Source organism: Protopterus annectens, chromosome 3.part1, assembly GCF_019279795.1.
Source record: "Protopterus annectens isolate FY-2018-M chromosome 3.part1, PAN1.0, whole genome shotgun sequence".
NCBI lineage: Eukaryota > Metazoa > Chordata > Ceratodontiformes > Protopteridae > Protopterus > Protopterus annectens.
Window position 1 is genome coordinate 1,068,027,728 of NC_056732.1, and position 27,064 is coordinate 1,068,054,791.

The following is a 27,064-nucleotide window of genomic DNA, read 5'->3' on the forward strand; positions in this document are numbered from 1 at the left end:
TAGTTATTAAGTTATATAGAAATGAAAGAAGAGGGAAGGAAAAGGGACGGTGAAGAAAAAGTAAATAAAAAAAAACAAAAAAACAAACAAAAAAAAAAATAAAGATCCTGAGTGTTAGCTTACTGGGAATTATACTTTCATTTATCTTAAGATTGCTTTATCATACTTGTTATTGTATAAAAGAAGTACTATACGTAAAATGTTTATTATAAATGATTAGTTATGGGACAAGAGTGCTATTGCACCATTATCAAGGTAGATTTCCTTTGCAAGTATAATTCTAATTTTGACCTTTCTCCTTTCTGTTTTATAGTTTTAACATATAAATTGAGACCTTTTACTAGTTACCAGACGCTCACCACATTTGTGATAAGCAGAAGACAATATCTGATATGTGTGATCTTTAAATTGAACTTAATAGAGAAAATATTATGAATAATAACTTACTAATAACAGAACTAGAAAAGATCACATATAAGTAATTTAGGAGTGAAATCTTTTACACATTTTATTAATTTTAGATTGTGGAATTATCAGAGTTATAAAACTGACATTAACTGAAGAATGAGAAAATGCTTTAATGTAAAACACTATAAATATTGCTTTAATTCTAACTATTATTATATTAAATGTTATAAATGAATATTATTATCTATAAGGACTTTAATTGGTTTTGATAAGTGATTAGCTATATGTCAATTAACTTCACTATGCTGATGTAATACCTTACATAGATCTAAAAATATGTAAAAAAAAATATCTTTTATTTTAAACAGTATCTATCTATCATACTCACTCTACTTCTTTTTATTATTAATAACAATGTTAAATATCACTAATGAACATTAATGATCTGACATTTGCTAATATATTATCTACAATTGGTAATTTGCAAACATTTCATAATATTAATGAAAAATGAACATCTAATATATTGTTAAAGCAATTAACAAATGCCTTATTTAAAACTGTTTGCAATTTGAAATAATATCTCATTTTAGAATCTAATTAGTAATGAACAAAACTTCACAGACTAGGCATATATACTATTTACATAATAAGTGTATCTTGTTCTCTGGTTTTAGTTTTCATTTTTTGAGGAGCTCAATTTAAAGCAACATTTCCTCATTAATGCAACTATTATTATTGAGGGTAAATCTGTTTGAACTTTTAAGTCCAAACAGATTTGAGGTGCTAGACACTTCATGTTTGGGATTTAGAATGGTAAAAATCATTCATTGTTTATTCAAAATATGTTAACGCAATGTTTTTCAGCTTTTTCATTTTTCAGTGGTCCAATTTGAAACTTTTTTTAAGCATAAATAGAAATAAATATATTCATTTCAAAATAACTTTTAAAAGAAAGGATAAAACTAATACCCAAAACACATTAACTTCCAAGGTAAAACAAAATTTCAAGAACAAACAATCCAAAAGTACAAATAAATACTTAAAAAAATGACAGACACAACTTTATTATCTATAAATATTAATGGTTTAAATAATTCTATAAAAAGGTCAAATTTTCTAAGATATTTGAAATTACAAAAAGCACAAATCATATTTATACAAGAATCTCATTTTAAAAGAGATGATAATTTCACATGGAAACCTAGTGACTATCTAATTCTTTCTCACTCCCTTTACAAAAAAAAAAACAAGAGGAGTTATAATTTTATGGAAAAAAAGTGTAGTTATTCCTCAGATCATTTACAAGCACGAAGATAAAGAAGGGTTAATATCAATTGTAATAATAAAATATCAAAATAGAATTTGGACTTTAATAAATATTTACTGGATACCTGGAATAGGATTGTCTACGGTTAAAAAACACATAGAATGAATTAACAAAGTAAATAAAGGTATGATAATAATGGGGGGCGATTTCAATTGTATTCTAGATAACTCTGAAACAACTAATAAAAGAAAGTTACGTCTCACACCCGTAAGCAAATATTTCAAAAGATGGTTAGAAAGCTTAAATCTAATAGATACATTTAATTTTAAAGATTCTAACTCATTAAGTTACACACATAGCGATTATCACTTTAATACTAAAACAAGAATAGATAAAATATTGGTCTCCTCTGATTTAAACAGTAGGATAACAAAATTTTCTATTATTCCATGTCCCCTCTCAGACCATAATTCCTTAATTCTTAAAGTACAAATTGATTTTAAAAGATTAAACACTATAACTAGAATACCAGCTTACATCCTTAAATTAAAAGAGTTTAAACCTTGGCTAGATTCAGAAATCAAATATTTCTTAGAAACAAATCCTATTAACGATACAAATAATATAATAACTTGGGATACACTTAAGGCTTTTTTGTATGGCAAGATTATAGGATGGTTTAAAAATAAAACAAAGGAATGGGAATCTGAATTACACAACATACAAAAACGAATAACAGAAATAAATACAAGTTCTTATGATGTAATAGACTCTCAGGGGAAAAAAAAACAAATTATAGATTTAAATAAAAAATACAATGAATTCCTCACTCATAAAACAAATCTAGCTTTGGAAAAACTAAAATTTGCTTCAATTTCAACTTCTCCAAAACACTTACATAATCTAGCAATGAGAATTAAAAAGCAGAACTTGGAAAATAACATCATAAATATAATACATGAATGAAAAGGGGAAAAAAGGTATCTGATGTGAATGATATTCTTGAAGCTTTAAAGTTCTATTATGCTAAGCATTATGGAAATAATGATAATAATATTTCATTTTCAGATCGGAAATTTAATAGTTCCTTAATAAAAAAACTACCCGACCAATTAAAAGTAGAAATGGACAAGCATATCTCCATAAAAGAAATAAAAGATATAATTAAAGTAAGTAAAAACAACAAATCACCAGGAATGGATGGAATAATAATGGAATTATATAAAATTCTTCCAAATTCAGCAATTTCTCTACTTCATAACATGCTAAATGATATTCAAACTCAAATGATTACTCCACCATCCTGGAAATATTCACTAGTTACCCCTATAAAAAAGATAAAAGCGATCCATCCTAATGTAGCTCATATAGGCCTATCTTTCTGCTTAATAATGATTATAAAATGTTTATGTCTATCTTAGTAAATAGAATTAAGAAATCCCTGACTAAACTCATAAATGAAGACCAAACAGGCTTTATATTTGGAAGACACACATATGACAATATTCAGAGAATTTTAACCATTATAGAAGCTTTGAACAGAGACAATTCAGAAGCTCTTATAATCACATTAGATATAGAGAAAGCATTTGATTCGGTAAACTGGAAGTATCTATTTAAAATTTTGGAACTTTTTGAATTCCCATTAAACTTTATAAATTTAATAAAGAATATATATAAAGATAACCTGGCGTATGTAAAATTAGCCCCATTTACCTCAGAAGCTTTCAAAATAACTAAAGGCTCTAAGCAAGGTTGCCCTATGTCTCCCATACTGTTTGCCCTGGTGATAGAATTATTTGCGTCTGCAATACGAAGTGATCTAAAAATAGAAGGAATTAACTTTTACAATAAATTTAATTCTAAAATCATGTTATTTGCTGACGATATATTGCTGACTTTAAGACCGAATGAAGAGTCCATGCAAGAATTAGAAAAACAAGTAGAAGATTTTTTTTCCATTTCAGGTCTTTGTTTCAATAAATCCAAATCAAAACATATACTTCTAAATAAAATAGATGACTTGCATCTGAATAAATATCAAATAATTGGAGAAAAGGTTTCTTCACTAGAATATCTAGGAATTCTTATATCTGAGAACATAGATACTACCATGTCCTTAAATTATAATAAAATCCAAAATTTAATTCAAAAACAAGTTAATAGCTGGAATAAATTAATATTAAACTTGGAAGATAGGTTACAGTTAATAAAAATGATATTACTACCACAGATAAACTATATAGCATTAGCAATCCCTATTTTACCAGATAAAAAAAGTTATAAAGACAATACAGAAACTTTTAATGGATTTTCTTTGGTATCCAAAAAAGAATAGAATTGCTTTCTCACATCGTATTAGACCCTGGGACTTGGGAGGAATTAAATTTCCAGACATAGAAACGTATATTAAAGCTTCCATCATTAAACTTATACTAAATTGGGTAAATCCAAATTATTCATCCGTATGGAAAATTTTACATTTAACTTTCTTCTTAAATGAAAACAAAATATTAAAAAATATGGATTTGGAGAATTATAATGACATATTTTGGCATGTACTATGTCATAGCTTACAAAATAAAACAACAAAGCCCACTAATTTATCATATCTGAACAATATTTATAATCTATTTAGAAAATTTATAATTACAAATCCAGACATAAAATTATGGTTCAAACTCTTATTACCATTTAAAACATCAAAGAATTTTAAAGAAAAAATCCAAGAAAAAACACTCATTAATTGGGAACCCAAAAACTTTATTTACTGGTTTCAATGCTTAAATAATCACAATACTTTAACCACCCAACAAGTAATAAATGAGTTTAGTATATTTGAAATAGACAGAACAGAACTTCATAAAATACTACAATATGCAAGTGATTTATGTAGAATTATTAATGATTCAAACTTTAATACTATACCTAAGTTCATAAAATATATGCAAGAATTGATTTATGGAAATCATAATAAGCTAATTTCTATATCTAAATTATACAAAATTTTAATAGTGTATAAAACCAAAATAGGTCAAAATGTTGTGAACATTTTAACAAAGGGCTTGACAATAAATCTATCATCTGAAGGTATGAATGACCTTTTGTTGTCAGTTAAGCTAACATCAAACTTCCAGATATGGAAAATCTTCACATGGAAATTTTTACATAGAGCCTTTTATACACCATATAAAATAGCCAAATTTGACCCTGCCCAAAAGCCCACATGCTGGAGATGTACTGTAAACTGCGAGGCAGATTGGATACATATATTTTATGATTGCATTAAAAAATTCTGGGAAGATATTAATAGATTTCTTCAAGCCATTTATAATGATAAATTTGTTCTAACAAAATCTTTAATTTTTTTGAATGTAGATGACTCAGTAACTATGAGTAAAAGTGATCAATATCTTTTATGGTTTATTCTGGCTGTAGCCAGAAAATGTATAACAAGAAAATGGAAATCCACTGTCCCTCCAAGTTATGAAGACTTCATATCTCTATTAAAGGAATCTGCACAAAAAGAAATAAAAGTCAAACAAGAAAGAATTTTTCCCAGACGTTGGACAGACAATCCTTGGAATAAAATCTTAATACTCATAGACACATTACAAAAGAATAGAATTTCTTCTACATGAAATTGAAATGTCATAAACTAAGATGGACTTATGTGAATATATGCCAGTAATGGTTATACTAGTTCTATGAGATTATTCCTCTTTATAATCTTATTGGTTAATCCTTTTCATTGGACCACCTGTAAATATTGTATATATTGTTATAGTTATTAACTATTTTCTTTTATTTTGAATTGTAATTTAAATTTACTGTATCATAATTTGTCTACAAACAAAAAAAATAAAAATTATTTAGCAAAAAAAAACACATCTGGAGTTAAAGAGACTTGAACTGGAGGCCAAACAATTGGAATTAGAATCAGCACAGCAAATGTGGCATTTGGATGCTGAAGAAAAAGACAGACTGAGATGTCTGGAAGCTGAAGCTAATGAGAGATACAGGCAACATGAAAAGGAAATGCTGACTCTTCGCCAGGATTTTAGAGGTAATGGAGAAGGGAGTAACCGAACCCCAGAAGCAATAAAGATCAGTACATTTCTTTCTCAGTGCCAAAAAGGTCATAATTTTGATAGCTTTATTCATATGTTTGAAAGAGTATGCAAACAGTATAATGCTGACTGAGGGCTCTGGGTACAGTTCCTCACCTCCTTACTCCAACTGTAACTGTTGTTTCTAAATTGTCAGATACTGATTGTTTAGATTATGAAAAAGTGAAGCACTGTTTATTACAATGTTTTAAATTAACATCTGAAGCTTACAGAAAAAAGTTTTGTGAGCATAGACGCAAGGCAGATGAAAGTTAATGTGATTATATGGCTGAACTAAATACTTATTTTCATAGGTGGGTGAGTGGATGTCAGGTCACTACTTTTCAGGGGCTGGCAGACCTTTAGCACTTTGCCTGAGGACATGAGAATCTGGATAGCAGACAGGGAATGTAACTCAGCAGATGAGTTGGGGAAAAATTAGGGTATCACTGCACAGGAAAGTGATACCCAGTGCTGTACATGGATATAAGGGAACCCATGGTGGGTAGCCTAAACCGCCCCAACAGAGTCCGCCAGTAAAAGGGTAAGCCACTAGTTCAAGTACACAGCCAGGAATAAAGGTGAAATGTTTTAAATGAAGCCAGTAGGACCATGTAGCATACTGCTGTCCATGGAGGCAAGGTAGGAAACAAAAGATGGAGGAGCCAGCACATGAGAATAACAGAATGCCAGTGGTAAGTTGTCTGGAGACAATAGGAGTAACAAACTACCAACAGAGTTTATATCCTATGTTGGTGGATGGGAAACAGGCCACTGCCAAGAGGGACACAACCTCTGACATAACCATTGTGAAGCCTGCAGTGGTTAAAGAGGAGCAGTACTTGCTTGGTCAGTTCACTCCAGTCAGAGCTTTAGGAAGGATCCCATTCCAAATGCCTTTGGCCAGGGTTCACCTTGTCTGGGAGGGTGAAAAAGGAAGCAAGTAAGCAAGCGTGTTTGAGGATATTCCTGCAGATGTCTTGATAGGGAATGATTTTGATAATGCAGTACCTTGTGTGCATGCAATGACATGCAGTCAGGCTTGGAGACAGGCCTGTGGGTGTGGTAGCCTGGGGGAGACCCAGACAGACTGCACACCTGAAGCCAGCACTGGTGATCTGGCTACTTCAGGGAGGGAGCTACCCTGTAGCAGTGAGACTGAAGGTGAGCCACAGCTGCTGGTGGGTACTGATGTTCCCTGGGACAGAGTGACTTCAAGGGCAGAGGTGAGTAGTAGTACCCAGGCTGACAGTGAGGCACTGCTGTCAGAAGAGACCAGACCTCCTGTGGAAGGGGAGCTAGGAAGACTTACAAAGAGAGAGAGGAGACAGGCTCAGCTCTCAGACCCTACATTACAAGGCTTGAGTGAGGTAGCTAGGGAGGCACCTGACTCTCAAGGAGATGGGGAGTCTGTATACTGCAACAAAGGGTTACTGTATAGGGGGTGGACCCCTGAGGGAGGGCTAGAAGGTTAGGTAACAGCCCATGACATTCCCTTTGCAGGTCATATGGGCATAAAGTGTAACAAGAGGCGCATTATGCAGAACTTTTACTGGCCTGTGATTGCAAGGATGTAACAGGGCACTGCAGGACCTGTGAGCAGTGCCAAAAAGTAAGCAAGACAAGAGACAAGGTCAAAGCTTCTTTCATGCCTTTGCCTGTGATAGATGAGCTATTTCAGAGGGTTGCTATGGATATTGTGGGATGTCTGGGTACCCCAAGTTCCACAGGGAAGAAGTGCATTCTAGTAGTGGTAGATTATGCTACTAGATACTCTGAGGCGGTGTCTCTGTCCTCCATAGAGGCAGAGAAGATGGCAAATGCTTTGCTAGAGATTTTTAGCAGGGTAGGTTTCTCAAGAGAAATACTGACTGACAGAGGTGCCAATTTCATGTCAGACCTGCTGGCTTGTCTGTGGGAGCACTGTGGGGTTAAGCACTTAAAGACAACCCCAACTACCTCAAGATTAATGGTCTTGTGGAGAGGTTAAACTCTATGCTAAAGACCATGCTACTGACATTTTCAGACTGGTTTAAGAGAGTGGGACAAATATTTGCTCCATCTATTGTTTGCTTACAGAGAGATGCCCCAGGAATCCACAGGTGTTCACCCTTTGAGTTGCTGTGTGGGCATAGTGTGAGGGGGCCTTTAGATTTGATTTGTGATGAGTGGGAGGGTGAGTGTGAATCCCACAAGAAGTCTGTTGTGGCATATGTCCTAAACCTCAGGATGAGGCTTAGAAAGCTCGTGGGTTTGGCCATGAAAACCCAGCAGGAGCCCAGCAGCAGAAAAAGGTCTGGTATGACAGGAATGCTCATCAGCATCTATCATGCACTATTGCAAGTAATAAACTAAAAATAGCAGCACAGGCAGAAAAACATAGAAGATATATAGATAAATATAAAGGAAAAGTATAAAATATGCAATTTATGGATGACCCAAAAAAGCTTTATACAGAGTTGGGAAACAATGCAAAGGGTATTGAAACACATCCAAAAAAAAAAGAAATGGATACATTTTGGAGAAATATCTATGAAGATCATGTGGACCTTAACAAAGATGCTAAATGAATAGAAGAAGTGAAAGAAAGGATAATAAGTTCAAATGTGCAGGATATTAAATGGGATGAAGTAACAGCCAGAGAGATTAAGAAAGTTAATAAAAGCTCCTAATTGGAAAGCCCCAGGCCCAGATGCAGTACCTAACATCTGACTAATCGTATTAACATCTTTTCATGAAGATATAGCTATTTGTAAGAACTATCTATATGTGCACCCTGAATAGACTCCATCCTGGTTAACAACAGAAAAAGCAATGCTCCTACTTAAAAGCAAACCTGCAAGCTATCCTAAAAAGTATAGACCAATAACTTGCCTTCCATTGACGTATAAAGTATACACTGGAATTGATACCGACAGACTTTATAGTCATTTAGAAGAAAACTCAATCATGGCAATATAACAAAGAGTAATAAAACAAAGTCATATTGGACAAAGGATAATTTGTTGTTAAAGTCATAATAGAGAACTGTGAAAAAGGGAAGAATCTAAGTATGGCATGGATAGACTACAAAAAGCATTTGAGAGTATCCCACACTCATGGATAAAAGAATGCTTAAAAATGTGTAAGATACACCCTATAGTGTTCAATTACATTACAGCGAACATGAAACAGCAGCAAACTACTTTGCAGTTAAACCATGATAAAGGACAAATTATTATCCCATGGATAAAAATTCATAGGAGGATATTCCATACGATAACCCATTAAGCTGTCTGATTAACAGATTAGGTCATGGCTACAATTTGTCTCCCAGAAACAGAGTGTAAAGACTTTGCATCTTCTTTTTGTAGATGATTTAAAACTGTACAGCTCATCAGATGAGGAACGTAAAGTACAACTGCATGTGTCAAAACTTTTACAGCTGATATAAGAATGCCATTTGATTTTGATAAATGTGCAAAAGCAACCTTTAAAGCAGGAAAGCTGCAGCACTAAGAAAACATCAGTTTGGGACAAAATGTGATATAATAGAACTTGAGCAAGAGGAAGTGTATAAATATTTGGTAATTGATAAAGGATCAACAATAAAATATGAACAAATGTGAATAAAACTTAATGAGTATTTTAGAAGACTTAAATTAATATTGAAAACAGCACTGATCTAAGAACAAAATCCAAGCTATAAACTAATTTGCTCTTCCTGCCCTACCTTACTGTTTTGGAGTGATTGACTGCTCCCAAAAGGTGCTGGATAGGCTGGACAGGAAAACAAGAAGGATGCTTCATGCTCATCAAATGATTTATAAAAATCGGTGTATTATGTATTCTCCATTCTGAAGGAGGTATGGGCCTCCTCGAAAATGATTACATGTCCAGATCTGCAGTCGTGAGCCTGCATAAATATTTGCTGACCTCACAAGACCCAAATGTAGTGAACGTTTTGAAACATGAGGAGAATAAGTCTAAGATGACTTCCCTGCTTAGTTTAGCAGAAGCATATCGGCATCAAGTGGGAAATGAAATTAAACCAGAAGTAGGTAAAAATCATGTAGCAACTGAAATGTTCCAAAAAAATAAAAGAAAGAATATAAGATGAAGGATCAGATGAGAAGGCAAGAAATGTGGAAAATGCATAAATATATTTGATCAGTACTGAATGCAGGAATGGTTAAGGAGAGGTGAATTTAAACCAAAAGGCAAAAAGTTAATTTTGGCAGTCCAAGATAGTGGACTATGTATATGTTGGTTTACAATGGCCATTGAACATGTGGGAAAAACATTCAAATGTACGTTTTGTAAAACAGAATTGGAAACAGTCACACATTTTGTTGCTAGTTGTGATATACTAATGGTAGAAGGACTAGTAATGTGGCAAGACTGTTGCATTGTGGATTGTGTAAACATGGTATTGAAGTGGCTGAAAAACACTGAAAACACTGAAACCATGAGCCATAAAGCATTACAGAAAATGATGACATGTATATCACATGGGATCACCCAATAATAACAGTTAAAAATAGATGCAAGAAAACCAGATACAGAAGTCCATGAAAAGAAGGCAAAAGTAGCATTGATCATTGAAACTGCTACACCCAGTAACTGCAGTGTCATACGAGCAGACAGACATGAAGTCATAAAATACCAGGATTTGCAGGCAGAAACAAGGGCAATGTGGAAGAAGGATAGGCAGACAGTTCCAGTAGTAGCAGGAGCAACGGGTCTTATAAAAAATAATTTACAATCATACTTAGATATGTTACTGACATATGTAACTCCTTACAAATTGCAGGAGTCATTACTGAGCACATTGCAGGTGCTGCAAAAAGCACTTCTGGCTAACATCAAAAATTGAAACTGCTAATTTCATGAATTTTAATCATACTTTGACTTAGGAATGGGATCCTGTCATGGTATTAGAAATCCACAAGACTTAGAGAAATTAAAAAGAGAGAGAGCCTTTTGGAATCAAGACATCGAAGTTCTAGCAGACTTGTATTCATTTGTAGTAAATAACATTTTAGAATGCAGTCTATTTTGACTAATTGTTTTACATGGTTATAACTTTTAAATATGTGAAATTTTGGTATGAAATTGATATTTTGACCAGTCTTTGTGCATGGTTGTAATTTTTTAACTGAGGAATTTTGGTATCAAAAATGTCAGAATACTTTTGTAGGGACCCTCTAAATTTTGAGTGCTGTTGTATAGTCTTGTTTGTAAATGTCATTCGATAGTCACTTTTGCAAATCCTGTTTTGGATCTGCATTATAGGTTCATAGGTTCATAGATTATAGGTTATAGAGTCATAGTTCATACATTACAGTAATTCAGTGTCACAATTCACAAACAGAGGGATCCTCAGACAGTACATAGAAAATGTGAGCTCAAAAGTAATTTTCGCAAATCATGTTTTGGATCTGAGTTATACTAACTCAATTTCGTAGTTTAGGCAGAGATGGTCCATAAACAGTATATTGAAATTTTGAGCTCAAAATGATATACAAGTTATACTCATTTGTTTAAACTAATGTTAAAAAGTGCACTTTTTTAACATTTTCTAGCTTTCTACTGAAGTTCTCATGTTTACAGTTTCCTGGCAATTGTTTTTATTTCTGGACTATCTTTTTGCATTTTTATGATGGTGTTGTATACTTTTTTGTTAAAAGTGAGTGAAAGTTGATTGAAGAGTCTGCTTCTATTGCAGGTCAGAGTTAATAGTGAGAAATAAAACTAGTTGATGGATTTTGTAGATTGTAATGAAGAAGGGATCTGTGACCAAGTATGAGGTCTAGGTGTCCTGCACTAGCTTCCTTCTATGTGTGGAACACAAGTATGGCACAGTTACTTACCCATTTTATAATAAAATAGTAAAAAAATAAGCAAGAGAAAGATGCTAAAGAAAGTGATAACATATAGAAAGCAAATATTGTCTTGGTGAAAGGATTAACTAGTTGGGGAAACATAAGAAAAATGCAAATCTAGCTAGAGGAAGGTTTATGTGTAATTGTAACTTGACTATGTAGGACTAGTAATTTAATATTAAGTAATTGTATTACAAGTGCTATTATCATGCATTGGGAGGGTATAGTGAAATACTGGAGGTATATTTGATTGTATGGATCTAAGCACTGCAGTGGATGGATTTCACATTTATGAGTCTATATCAATTTGTCGCAATGCAATTGCAGCCAACACCAGATTGTCGACCCTAATTCAATGAAAATCATTTCAGCAATTCGCTGAATTTACCAAGGGCAAGTAAATACTTGTCCTACAGCACAACTTTGTCCTTTTGTCCACTGTAGTGCGATCTCGGAGTTAGTATATATAGTTAGGGGTGTGGGGGGGCACAACCCCCCACATCGAGGGGTAAAGCCCCCCACTTGGGTGGGTTCGACTTGCATAGCTGTCAGTCTGTTGTGCTGTAGGGCAAGTATTTACTTGCCCTCGGTAAACTGAATTGCTGAAATGATTTTCGCTGAATGAGGATCGACAATCTGGTGTTTGCTGTAATTGCATTGTGACAAACTGATATAGACCCACATTTATAACTTCATGTTTGACTTAATAATTCTAATAAACATATATATATATATATATATATATATATATATATATATATATATATATATATATATGCACACACACACATATGTATATATATATATATATATATATATATATATATATATATATATATATATATGTTATAAAAGAACAGACGTGTATGTATATCCTGGATGTGCGACACTGTGTAAACAAAAGTTCCCACAACAACTAAATTACAAATAGTTTAATCTACTATAAAAAACATTCCATCAACTTAAGACTAGTAAATAGATGAATATAATAATGTGTAAATAAATGAGCACATGTTCTCCATTGAGTCTTCTACATAAATGCTCAACTGCTACTACTGTTTCCTATGGTTTTAGAAAAATGCAGTGCTTCTATATTGCATCACAGTGGCAGAATGGGGCTTGTTTTGAAACCATTACAAGATGGTTTATGAGATTTAAGTGCATATATTCAATAGCAGTATGTCAAAACAAACAACTGAACATTCATATGGCAAAGATCTCAGAGGCATTATTATTATCATTATTATTATTATTATTATTATTATTATTATTATTATTATTAAAATACTGGCCCTTACCATATGTAGTACACAAAAATTACCATGGGGAGAGATACAGCAAGCTGCAACATCCTCCAGTTACGAATGGCATAAGCTACTCCCGCCAGAATCATCTGCCCAATTGCAAAGCAGCTGCGGATAATAATTGTAGCAAGTGCTCTCTGAGTAATTCCAGACCACTCTGTGACTAAAAGGAAAAAAGAAAATGCATTTCCAAAGTGTTTATAAGCACAGGACTTGGCATTCAGACTTTTTTTGTACAGAATAATTATTTGCTTCAAATCTTTGACCTTTTTTACACCTGCAATTCAAAATCAAAAGATGGCCAGCACTATGGTGAGAGGACAAAAACCACCATTTAATGGTTATAACCATTGCAAAACATACCGGTTTCGGCTATGAGCCTTGGTAAGCATGGGCTCATAGCCGAAACAGGTATGTTTTGTAATGGTTATAACCATTAAATGGTGTTTTTTTTCCTCTTACTGTAGTGCTGCCCGTCTTTTGATTTTGAATTGCAGTTTTCAGGGCCTTTGCACTTGCCGTACTTGCAGAAGTTCTGTTTGTGGTTTGCTTTTTTACACCTGCACACTGTTACATAAGTGATCAGATGAAATGAATTCTACAACATCAGCGTAATCCAAATAATACTGATTTATATCTTTCCTGAAACACAAACACAAAGAGAGAATTTAAATTATGTTTTGAATAAGCCACTAATACAAAACTAAACCAGAGCATTTATTGTGTTTTCTCTTCTGTCTGTGAAAAAAAAATTGAAAAAAACAAAAAAATATTCTTGTTCTCCTAACTTTCCTGCCTAGTTTGTTCTAGTGATCAGATTTTGCTGATCCCTGGGCTTTGTCTTGGTTCCTGTACTTCTCTATTTTCTTTGTTTGGTCAGGGGAAGTTTCTTTACTCACCAGTGGGAGTGGGGAGTACTGAGCTGCCTGTTTGTCCTCAGAGGAGTGGTTTAAGACAGTAACTTGTAGTTCAGTGGCCATCTTGGGTAATTTCCTGCCTTTTCCAGCCCCCTGCTATAAAGCACGTTTTGGCAGGCTTTTCTGGCTGTAGAGAACTCAGCACAGCTCCTCGTGGTATCCAGCAGAGTTCCTAGAGCAGCAGAGAAAGGAAAAAGCAACTTTCCAGATTTTAAATATTTCTTCTTGCATTTTTCGACCATTTGTGTTATTCGACGACTGTTTCTGTCTATTTTATAGTGGTATTACCTGTTTTTCCTGTTTTTATAAGCTTTAATTGTTGGTTGCACTTCTTAGTTTAAGTTTGCTTAAAAGTTAAACTACAGGCTAATACACTCAAGTGTACTAGCTTTTGATAGCATTTAATCGAAAAGCAAAGCATTTATTGTGTTTTCTGTTCTGTCTGTGAAAATAAACTTGAAGAAAAACAAAAAAATATTCTTATTCTCCTAACTTTCCTGGCTAGTTTGTTCCAGTGATCAGATTTTGCTGATCCCTGGGCTTTGTCTTGGTTCCTGTACTTCTCCATTTTCTTTGTTTGGTCAGGGGGAAGTTTCTTTACTCACCAGTGGGAGTGGGGAGTACTGAGCTGCCTGTTTGTCCTCAGAGGAGTGGTTTAAGACAGTAACTTGTAGTTCAGTGGCCATTTTGGGTCATTTCCTGCCTTTTCCAGCCCCCTGCTATAAAGCATGCTTTGGCAGGCCTTTCTGCCTGTAGAAAATTCAGCACAGCTCCTCGTGGTATCCAGCAGAGTTCCTAGAGCAGCAGAGAAAGAAAAAAGCAACTTTCCAGATTTTAAGTATTTTTTCTTGCATTTTTCGACCATTTGTGTTATTCGGCGACTGTTTCTTTCTATTTTATAGTGGTATTACCTGTTTTTCCTGTTTTTATAAGCTTTAATTGTTGGTTACACTTCTTAGTTTAAGTTTGCTTAAAAGTTAAACTACAGGCTAATACACTCAAGTGTACTAGCTTTTGATAGCATTTAATCGAAAAGCAAAACATTTATTGTGTTTTCTGTTCTGTCTGTGAAAAAAAACTTGAAAAAAAACAAAAAAATATTCTTGTTCTCCTAACTTTCCTGGCTAGTTTGTTCCAGTGATCAGATTTTGCTGATCCCTGGGCTTTGTCTTGGTTCCTGTACTTCTCCATTTTCTTTGTTTGGTCAGGGGGAAGTTTCTTTACTCGCCAGTGGGAGTGGGGAGTACTGAGCTGCCTGTTTTTCCTCAGAGGAGTGGTTTAAGACAGTAACTTGTAGTTCAGTGGCCATTTTGGGTAATTTCCTGCCTTTTCCAGCCCCCCTGCTATAAAACATGCTTTGGCAGGCTTTTCTGGCTGTAGAGAACTCAGCACAGCTCCTCGTGGTATCCAGCAGAGTTCCTAGAGCAGCAGAGAAAGGAAAAAGCAACTTTCCAGATTTTAAGTATTTTTTCTTGCATTTTTCGACCATTTGTGTTATTCGACGACTGTTTCTGTCTATTTTATAGTGGTATTACCTGTTTTTCCTGTTTTTATAAGCTTTAATTGTTGGTTGCACTTCTTAGTTTAAGTTTGCTTAAAATTTAAACTACAGGCTAATACACTCAAGTGTACTAGCTTTTGATAGCATTTAATCGAAAAGCAAAACATTTATTGTGTTTTCTGTTCTGTCTGTGAAAAAAATTTGAAAACAAAAAAATATTCTTGTTCTCCTAACTTTCCTGGCTAGTTTGTTCCAGTGATCAGATTTTGCTGATCCCTGGGCTTTGTCTTGGTTCCTGTACTTCTCCATTTTCTTTGTTTGGTCAGGGGGAAGTTTCTTTACTCACCAGTGGGAGTGGGGAGTACTGAGCTGCCTGTTTGTCCTCAGAGGAGTGGTTTAAGACAGTAACTTGTAGTTCAGTGGCCATTTTGGGTAATTTCCTGCCTTTTCCAGCCCCCCTGCTATAAAACATGCTTTGGCAGGCTTTTCTGGCTGTAGAGAACTCAGCACAGCTCCTCGTGGTATCCAGCAGAGTTCCTAGAGCAGCAGAGAAAGGAAAAAGCAACTTTCCAGATTTTAAGTATTTTTTCTTGCATTTTTCGACCATTTGTGTTATTCGACGACTGTTTCTGTCTATTTTATAGTGGTATTACCTGTTTTTCCTGTTTTTATAAGCTTTAATTGTTGGTTGCACTTCTTAGTTTAAGTTTGCTTAAAATTTAAACTACAGGCTAATACACTCAAGTGTACTAGCTTTTGATAGCATTTAATCGAAAAGCAAAACATTTATTGTGTTTTCTGTTCTGTCTGTGAAAAAAACTTAAAAAAAAAGATATTCTTGTTCTCCTAACTTTCCTGGCTAGTTTGTTCCAGTGATCAGATTTTGCTGATCCCTGGGCTTTGTCTTGGTTCCTGTACTTCTCCATTTTCTTTGTTTGGTCAGGGGGAAGTTTCTTTACTCACCAGTGGGAGTGGGGAGTACTGAGCTGCCTGTTTGTCCTCAGAGGAGTGGTTTAAGACAGTAACTTGTAGTTCAGTGGCCATTTTGGGTCATTTCCTGCCTTTTCCAGCCCCCTGCTATAAAGCATGCTTTGGCAGGCCTTTCTGACTGTAGAGAACTCAGCACAGCTCCTTGTGGTATCCAGCAGAGTTCCTAGAGCAGCAGAGAAAGGAAAAAGCAACTTTCCAGATTTTAAGTATTTTTTCTTGCATTTTTCGACCATTTGTGTTATTCGGCGACTGTTTCTTTCTATTTTATAGTGGTATTACCTGTTTTTCCTGTTTTTATAAGCTTTAATTGTTGGTTGCACTTCTTAGTTTAAGTTTGCTTAAAAGTTAAACTACAGGCTAATACACTCAAGTGTACTAGCTTTTGATAGCATTTAATCGAAAAGCAAAGCATTTATTATGTTTTCTGTTCTGTCTGTGAAAAAAAACTTGAAAAAAAACAAAAAAATATTCTTGTTCTCCTAACTTTCCTGGCTAGTTTGTTCCAGTGATCAGATTTTGCTGATCCCTGGGCTTTGTCTTGGTTCCTGTACTTCTCCATTTTCTTTGTTTGGTCAGGGGGAAGTTTCTTTACTCACCAGTGGGAGTGGGGAGTACTGGGCTGCCTGCTTGTTCTCAGAGGAGTGGTTTAAGACAGTAACTTGTAGTTCAGTGGCCATTTTGGGTCATTTCCTGCCTTTTCCAGCACCCTGCTATAAAGCATGCTTTGGCAGGCTTTTCTGGCTGTAGAGACCTCAGCACAGCTCCTCGTGGTATCCAGCAGAGTTCCTAGAGCAGCAGAGAAGGGAAAAAGCAACTTTCCAGATTTTAAGTATTTTTTCTTGCATTTTTCGACCATTTGTGTTATTTGACGACTGTTTCTGTCTATTTTATAGTGGTATTACCTGTTTTTCCTGTTTTTATAAGCTTTAATTGTTGGTTGCACTTCTTAGTTTAAGTTTGCTTAAAAGTTAAACTACAGGCTAATACACTCAAGTGTACTAGCTTTTGATAGCATTTAATCGAAAAGCAAAGCATTTATTGTGTTTTCTGTTCTGTCTGTGAAAAAAATTGAAAAAACAAAAAAATATTCTTGTTCTCCTAACTTTCCTGGCTAGTTTGTTCCAGTGATCAGATTTTGCTGATCCCTGGGCTTTGTCTTGGTTCCTGTACTTCTCCATTTTCTTTGTTTGGTCAGGGGAAGTTTCTTTACTCACCAGTGGGAGTGGGGAGTACTGAGCTGCCTGTTTGTCCTCAGAGGAGTGGTTTAAGACAGTAACTTGTAGTTCAGTGGCCATTTTGGGTCATTTCCCTTTTTTCCAGCCCCTGCTATAAAGCATGCTTTTTGGCAGGCTTTTCTGGCTGTAGAGAACTCAGCACAGCTCCTTGTGGTATCCAGCAGAGTTCCTAGAGCAGCAGAGAAAGGAAAAAGCAACTTTCCAGATTTTAAGTATTTTTCTTGCATTTTTCGACCATTTGTGTTATTCGACGACTGTTTCTGTCTATTTTATAGTGGTATTACCTGTTTTTCCTGTTTTTATAAGCTTTAATTGTTGGTTGCACTTCTTAGTTTAAGTTTGCTTAAAAGTTAAACTACAGGCTAATACACTCAAGTGTACTAGCTATGGATAGCATTTAATCGAAAAGGAAAGCATTTATTGTGTTTTCTGTTCTGTCTGTGAAAAAAAAAAACTTGAAAAAAACAAAAAAAATTCTTGTTCTCCTAACTTTCCTGGCTACTTTGTCCCAGTGATCAGATTTTGCTGATCCCTGGGCTTTGTCTTGGTTCCTGTACTTCTCCATTTTCTTTGTTTGGTCATGGGGAAGTTTCTTTACTCACCAGTGGGAGTGGGGAGTACTGAGCTGCCTGTTTGTCCTCAGAGGAGTGGTTTAAGACAGTAACTTGCAGTTCAGTGGCCATTTTGGGTCATTTCCTGCCTTTTCCAGACCCCTGCCATAAACCACACTTTGGCAGGCTTTTCTGGCTGTAGAGAACTCAGCACAGCTCCTCGTGGTGTCCAGCAGAGTTCCTAGAGCTGCAAAGAAAGGAAAAAGCATCTTTTCAGATTTAGTATTGAGGGTGGTACAGTGTTAGTAGTGAGGATAGTACAGTGGTACAGTCTCAGTATTGAGAGTGGTACATTGGTGCAGTCTCAGTATTGAAGGTGGTACAGTGGTACAGTGCCAGTACTGAGGTTGGTACAGTGTTACAGTGTCAGTATTGAGGGTGGGGCAGTGTCAGTACTGAGGGTGGTACAGTGTCAGTATTGAGGGTGGTAAAGCGGTGCAGTGTTAGTATTGAGGGTGGTACAGTGTTAGTAGTGAGGATAGTACAGTGGTACAGTCTCAGTATTGAGAGTGGTACATTGGTGCAGTCTCAGTATTGAAGGTGGTACAGTGGTACAGTGCCAGTACTGAGGTTGGTACATTGGTACAGTGTCAGTATTGAGGGTGGGGCAGTGTCAGTACTGAGGGTGGTACAGTGGTACAATGCTACAGTCTCAGTATTGAAGGTAGTACAGTGGTACAGTCTCAGTACTGAGGGTGGTACAGTGATACAGTCTCAGTACTATGGGTGAAACAGTGGTACAGTCTTAGTATTGAAGATGGTACAGTGGTACAGTGTTAATATTGAGGGTGGTACAGTGGTACAGTCTCAGTACTGAGAGTAGTACAGTGTCAGTATTGAGGGTGGTACAGTGGTGCAGTGTCAGTATTGAGGGTGGTACAGTGTTAGTATTGAAGGTGGTGCAGTGGTACAGTCTCAGTATTGAGGATGGTACAGTGGTACAGTCTCAGTACTGAAAGTGGTACAGTGTCAGTATTGATGGTGGTACAGTGGTGCAGTGTCAGTATTGAGGGTGGTACAGTGTTAGTATTGAGGGTGGTTCAGTGGTACAGTCTCAGTATTGAGGATGGCACAGTGGTACAGTCTCAGTACTGAAAGTGGTACAGTGTCAGTATTGAGGGTGGTACAGTGGTGCAGTGTCAGTATTGAGGGTGGTACAGTGTTAATATTGAGGGTGGTACAGTGGTACAGTCTCAGTATTGAGAGTAGTACAGTGGTGCAGTGTCAGTATTGAGGATGGTACAGTGGTACAGTCTCAGTATTGAGGGTGGTACAGTAGTACAATGTCAGTACAGAAGTTGGTACAGTGGTACAGTGCCAGTATTGAGGGTGGTGCAGTGTCAGAACTGAGGGTGGTACAGTGGTACACTCTCAGTATTGAGGTTGATGCAGTGTTACAGTCTCAGTACTGAGGGTGGTACAGTGGTACAGTGTTAGTATTGAGGGTGGTACAGTTGTACAGTCTCAGTATTGAGGGTGTTACAGTGGTGCAGTCTCAGTACTGAGGGTGGTACAGTGTCAGTATTGAGGGTGGTACAGTGGTACAGTCTCAGTACTGAGGGTGTTGCAGTGGTACAGACTCAGCACTGAGGGTGGTACAGTGTCAGTATTGAGGATGGTACAGTGGTACAGTCTCAGCATTGACGGTGGTACAGAGGTATAATCTCAGCATTGAGGGTAGTACAGTGGTACAGTGTCAGTACTGAGGGTGATATAGTGGTACAATCTCAGTATTGAGAGTGGTGCAGTGGTACAGTCTCAGTACTGAGGGTGGTACAGTGTCAGTATTGAGGGTGGTAAAGTGGTGCAGTGTTAGTATTGAGGGTGGTACAGTGTTAGTAGTGAGGATAGTACAGTGGTACAGTCTCAGTATTGAGAGTGGTACATTGGTGCAGTCTCAGTATTGAAGGTGGTACAGTGGTACAGTGCCAGTACTGAGGTTGGTACAGTGGTACAGTGTCAGTATTGAGGGTGGGGCAGTGTCAGTACTGAGGGTGGTACAGTGTCAGTATTGAGGGTGGTAAAGTGGTGCAGTGTTAGTATTGAGGGTGGTACAGTGTTAGTAGTGAGGATAGTACAGTGGTACAGTCTCAGTATTGAGAGTGGTACATTGGTGCAGTCTCAGTATTGAAGGTGGTACAGTGGTACAGTGCCAGTACTGAGGTTGGTACAGTGGTACAGTGTCAGTATTGAGGGTGGGGCAGTGTCAGTACTGAGGGTGGTACAGTGGTACAATGCTACAGTCTCAGTATTGAAGGTTGTACAGTGGTACAGTCTCAGCATTGAGGGTAGTACAGTGGTACAGTCTCAGTACTGAGGGTGGTACAGTGGTACAGTCTCAGTACTATGGGTGAAACAGTGGTACAGTCTTAGTATTGAGGATGGTACAGTGGTACAGTGTCAGTATTGAGGGTGGTACAGTGGTATAGTCTCAGTACTGACAGTAGTACAGTCTCAGTACTGAGGGTGGTACAGTGGTACAGTCTCAGTATTGAGGTTGGTACAGTGGTACAGTGTCATTACTGAGGGTGCTACGGTGGTACAGTGTCAGTACTGAGGGTGGTGCAGTCTCAGTATTGCTGCATCTATCTTTTCTATTGTATCTTCTAAAGTGTACCAAGTGCACTACCCTTATACAAGTGGAATGAGCAGGGAATCTCCAGGGAACTATAAGCCTGTTAGCAAATAGTGGAGGCAGAAACTTGAGGGGATCCTTAGGGAAAGGATCACTTTCATAGTATAGTAACAATTTGCAGGACAATAACCAAGAGGGATTCATGACTAGAAGAAGCTGACAAACAAGTTACAAGGGAATAAGACAGACAGTATGATAGGTATGTTCCATCTGTATTTCACCAAGGCATTTGACTATGTCCCATACAGGTGTCTGTTAGTAACTCTTAAAGTACTGAGAGCAGAACCAAGACTAAGAACATTGTTATAAATAAGGGAAGTGACATGTACAGTACTGTGTCCATTATTCATTGTTTTTCTCATTTCAGACATATCTGAGAGAGGAGGGAACTGAAACAGTCTCTTTGCTGATCGCACATAGTTAGGTACAGCAGTGGGAATAGGAGAAGGATCTCAGCAAGGATTTGGAAAGGCTAAACAACTGGAGTAAAAGATGTCACTGAAGGTGCAGTCCAGAAAAATGCAAAGGATACCACCTGGGCCTCAGCAACCTTACTCCAAAGTATAAGCTGTGAGGAGGGGGCTGGAACTGTTGGCAGCACTACAATCGGGGTTGATCACACTTGCACTAGTGTACCAGGAGCAGAGTGAAGGAACGGTGATAACAGAAATCAGAATGCTGAAGCTTATACTCCGAGGGAAGAGACTCCAGTAGCAAACAAATAATGAACTGACTCTTTCAAGCCCTGGTTACACCTCACTTTGAGTACTGTGGGTAGTTCTGCAGGCCACACATGAAGAGTCAGCAGGCTGCTGCAAAAAATTCAGGGGAAGGTCATCATAAATGTGTATTGGATGGAGGGGAAGGAAGGATATGACCAGAGAGTAGAAGAGCAAGAGTTCTTCTGCATAGAGACCAGAAAGGACACAGCCATGATATAGTTCCAATCATGTCAATGGGATGTGAAGGGGTTGTCTTGAACAAGAAAGATAGAGGAAGGTGGAGGGTGGGAAGCATTCATTGGATTTATGAAAATGTTTTTTCAAGGAGTGGATTTTGGACCCCTGAAATGGACTAGTAACTAGAATGGGTAGTTAACAGGAAATACACAAAGGCATTAGATATAGTGTGGGACAGCTAGTGAAGCAATGAAGAAAAAATATGGATTGAGGTAGAACAGAACCATGGCTACGTCATCTGGTGCCTTACACACTTCCCCAAATTGCACTAAATAAAAAGTCTTTCTAGCTCAAGTTGAGAACCAGAAAAGTGTTCTTCTGCACTCTTGTAACTGTAGCACAGCTGGTAGTGTCAGGCTTGCTACAGTTGCTGTCATATATACACACTGAGCACTTCACTGCTTCATTCGTGACCACAAAGGCAGTATTATCATTCACTTATGATGCTCCACTGTCCTTGTAGCTTATTATGTCATTGTGACTGTGCACTCCAGCACCATCAATGTTTACCAATCATGAACCCCCCAACAGCTATCTCCTTCACACTGCCCTAATTACAGCTTTGAAGTAAGTATTTAAAGGGACGACTAGATAGTCTTTCTGTGTCTTTCTGCTGTCAAGCAAATAAAATGTAATGCAGTGTAACTGCTAAGTTATCATTCAATATAAACTGCTTTTCCTACATGCTTTGATATGTTTCACATACATGAAAAATTTGGTTTACCATCATATGGTTGAGCAGTGCTCAAACCTGTATATGTGCAAATTTTAATAGCGAATCCTGGCATGCCAAATGGTCGGAGTGTCACAAAAACACCAAAATCAAAATTTCTGATCGCTCTACATCCAAAAACGAGTGCTAACATGGGTCAAAAAGGGGAGAGGATTTTGCAATTTGCAAGACCTGCATTTGCAGTTATGGGATGTTGCCACACTCTCTTCAGACATACACGCTCGACCATCTACCCGTCGACCATATGATGGTAAACCAAAAAATTCTCATGAATTAGCTATAAAATTAACTTGATATGTAAACTCGCAAACTGTACAAAACCATCTAAATTTTTTTTAGCAGTTAATGGAATTATAATGCATAGTTTCCATTTATGTAATTCTCAAAACATCTACAACTGTAACATAGAAATATGCACAGTTAGAATACATCTTGCCAAAGTAGTGAACAAGATATAGTAGGAAAATGTGAGAGCCTTGTTTCCATGAAAAACAATAAGGTGCAAGTCTCTTATGCATCTATTAGCCATAATCGTATAACTCCACACAATTGCCTTAAGCAACACACTCATACTATCCATAATCGTTCACACATCAGAGCCAAAATACAGGTGCTCTTTCAATGAAGTAAAAATAAAATTCGTCCATAAAATTATACAATGCTACAGTCACTCATAACTCTTTCTATGCTAAATATGTGGGCAAACAAGGAAAAAACATGGTAGAGTTACGCAAGTGATAGGAACGAGTGACAGTCCCACAGTTCCATCCTAGTGTAACATTAATAACACATTTTATGGAAAATGGTCTTTTTGTGTATATGCAAGCTCTCATCAAAAATAGTTATATGAAAGGTTGTATCAGCTGAAATGAATGGTGAAATTATCAAAATTTCCCACATAAATTAATAATAACTGCAACAATGCTTCTTGGTTCTCTGGTCTGGTCAGCTATTATGATGTTTTGATGATCACATCCAGAAATAGCTAGCATCCTCAAAACATACATATTTTGTATATTTAACATTTTCGGAGAGTTTGTTGAGGTATGTGTCAATGCCTGATGTGTAATTTTGGCTACTCTGAGCATTTTCAAAGTAAACATAAAATATTTATGGGCTAAGCCATTTGCAATAAACTAACCAACTACTTGTATCTACTGGATGGTGGAATAAAGTTAACTGCTCTCAGTGGCGGATTTAGGCCTTGGCGTAGGGGCGCACGCCTCCCCCTTTTTAAAGCTGTTGTACATCTGTTGCATAAAAAAAAATGCACTCTACTTTTGTTGGAATTAGAAAATGTATAGTTAAAACAACACATTTTTCCATTTCAAACAGTGGCCACGGATCTACTGGGAGTGCTAACACTCCCCCATTATGCCCATTCACCTCTTAACTGTACCACTTTTGAAGGTCAATTCTGTTCCTCAGTCTTCCTGTGTGTGCTTTGCAAGTGTGTCTCTTGAAATACTATTGAACTGTGAGAATTAGTTCCTTGACAGCTGATTCTCACAGTTCAATCATGTTCCAGAAGCCACAGTTATCCTGCTCAGAAATTACTGGAACTTCCGAAGTGAAAGGAAGAGGGCTGACAGATAAAAATTGCTAAAACATCCAGAACCATGGGACGACTGCCCTCTCCTATTTTTACAGATGTTGGTCAGGAGGCTTCTACAAAAAAAAAAAAAACCCTTCACTCTGCAGCGGTGGCTTAAGGAGAACCATGCATGCACACACGCCAATGAAGAAGTAAATACATTCTGCACTCACGGGCCGAATTAAAACTAATAATGTCTGTTGAAAGAAGGTGAGTGGCCGTTATCCATTGAGAGCGAGTGAGTGAATGTGAGCAGCGAGAAGGTGTGTGTATGAGTGTGCGCGCGCGCGCATGTGTGTGTGTGTGTGTGTGTGTGTGTGTTTGTGTGTGCGCGTGTGCGTGTGCATGTGTCTGTGTGTGTGTGTATGTATGTTTATTGCATACCTCTCAACTGTCCAGATTTAGCCTCATAGTCTGTTTCTCATAAGAAAACATTGCTTCAGGGAAATGGTGGTGACCGAGTATAATGACTTCCCAGAATAATTCATGAAGAGAATCACGGAATATATTCTACATTACTTTAGAACTATGTAGTAAGAGGTAGAACAGAAGGAAAAGTGGACAATGTATGGTACTAGTTTCTTCAGGCATACTGGTTCGACTAAAATGTTTCAGTCAGCTTTTATGTATGTGTGTGAGTCTAAAACCAATGGGCAAAAGATGGTGGAGTTGCACTAAATCAGGGATAAAAAAAGAGCAGATGAATTCTAGCAGTGCTTCAGATGAAAAAACAAAGGAAAGGGGGCAAGTGGTATTATGGTACATAAGTATGAAATGGTGTGGGGGGTTCAATTCTACTAGGCAGTTTTCTTTTTCTACAAATTCTAGAGTAACATTTCAAAGCCACCTAGAAGTGATTTTTCTCATAAAATAGGAAAGCATATTTTGGATACACACATCTGCTAAAGAGAGGGGAATCTATGTCCTACCCCTGACAACAATTTTAGGGACATATAATTGTACCTGCTGACATGACAAAAAGACATGGGATAGCATATGGCTGAATATCACTGTTACTAAACCCCCTACATGCTTTATGATGAAACAGCCTTATTTATTTAATCTTACTCTGTTAATGGGGAAAAATCCCTAAGCTTATTTGCTTGTTATCACATGTTGTCTTGAACCTCTGGTTTAGTTATATGGATACACCAGAGTCACAAAGTGTGGAAGTTTAGACTTATGGAGTATTCATCATTGACTGTGTCTTGGGCAGTACAGCTTTTGTGGTTTTTTTCTTCATTCAGATGCTGCTAGAATTAATCATTCCATCTATCTTTGATGTCCTGTGGACTGGGTGAACAGTATTTTTTAATGTTCTGATTAAGTGTTGTATAAATTCCTTACTGGTCATTTTATTCTATTATCAGCTGAGTATTCTGTATATTTCTGTGTCTGATTTTTTTGTTGTTGTTCTAGCTTCAATTTCAATCATATTTTGCAGGTGTGATACTTTTGGTTGATAGTCTACCTGCATTCATTAGGCAGCGCCTGAACTCTTTCCTTGTGACTAGTGCTCTACCCCAGTAAATAGTTGTAAATAGATGTAAATAAATATTGAATATTTAAATAAAAAGTGCTTAATTTCAGAACTATGTAAAATAATAATGTAAGGGTGGCATGCAGCTGTAATATTTGACCTATAGCTTTGATCTTGTCTTGTTTTATCAGGCTTTTGCATATGCTTTGTAATTATTTATGATAAGCAGCCATTACTTAATAAAGAATTAAAAACAGAATAAATAAATAATATAATTAACACACTACAAAGTATGCACAGTGTGTTAGCAAAGAGATAGTTGATGCAGTTCTCGGTACTCTGCTGCTCCAGAAAACCAGAAAAGAAAAGAAAAAAAAGTTTTGTAAACTTATATCTTTTAACAGGGTCTGAACTCCCAAATTTGATCATGAGTTTTCTATTAACTGCCACTTGACAACTACTACTACTACTTTGTAGTTTTTTTTGTTGCACTTTAATGGTAATTTGATTATTAGATATTTATTTTCAGAGTCATAAGTATAAGACAGGCATGGACTATGGTAACACCCAATCCCATTGGAATTAAAAGCCTAAGCTGATGATAGTTTAGGTGGCTGTAAAGGATCCCAAGGCACTTATCAAAAGGAATAGAGGAAGTTCCCCAGTTCTCTTGCTAATTTTTCCCCTAATTAGTATTAATACTAACTTGGATCTCCCCTGAAAAGAGGCCATTGGCCTAGTGGAACTAACCCACTAAACAAAGTGTAAACAACTGAATAAAATATAAAAATAAGTTTGTATGACTTGTTGCTTCTCAGGAAATCAATTGACTGAATGATATCTTACTAGCCCCTGACAGAATAGAGTGTAGTCATATTAAAAACATATTTTGATATAGTAAAACTAAGCCATTTGTACAGTAACCATGAAAACCACCACTGTTTCCTGACAATACCAAAAGAACATGAATGGCTATTGAAGATAAGCAAAATACAGACATTAACTGTAACAGTTTGCCTCATTTAATTGAAATAGTACTAGTAATGAATGTTTAAAAATTAAAAGATCATATTCTTCCCTGACCAGACCCCTCCATGTTCTCCTTTTCACAGCCATGTCATAGCATATTTATCCAAGGCTTCTCAATTCTCAAGATGTTTTCTTAGCACCTTTACATAGGTCCTCACCTTTTCTGACATAATTTCCATTGACAGTATAATTACTGAGTAGGAAGCTTTCCAGCCCTTCACTTCTTAATATTGTAAAACAAACAAAAGTAAATTACATGAGACAATTTCCCATGGGTAAGGGCTGCTTTACTAAATACCAGAAGCTACAACTGCATAGGTGATTTAGAAATTAATATCTCTACTTTTGCTGAAACATGTTCTATGATTGCAAATTGGGTGCAATCACTGAGTCCCGCAATGAATTAAACATATTACAGAAGGGGC

General features: G+C 36.5%; 1 protein-coding gene across 1 annotated transcript in view; it reads right to left on the reverse strand.

Moving 5' to 3' along the window:
* The window catches only part of LOC122797751 (solute carrier family 22 member 13-like), an 843,707-nt gene that overhangs the window by 557,145 nt on the left and 259,498 nt on the right, over nt 1-27,064 (reverse strand). Inside the window, exon 4 of the mRNA XM_044066275.1 lies at nt 12,950-13,118. Within this exon, the coding sequence (XP_043922210.1) occupies nt 12,950-13,118 (169 nt within the window). The remainder of the gene's footprint in view (nt 1-12,949; nt 13,119-27,064) is intronic.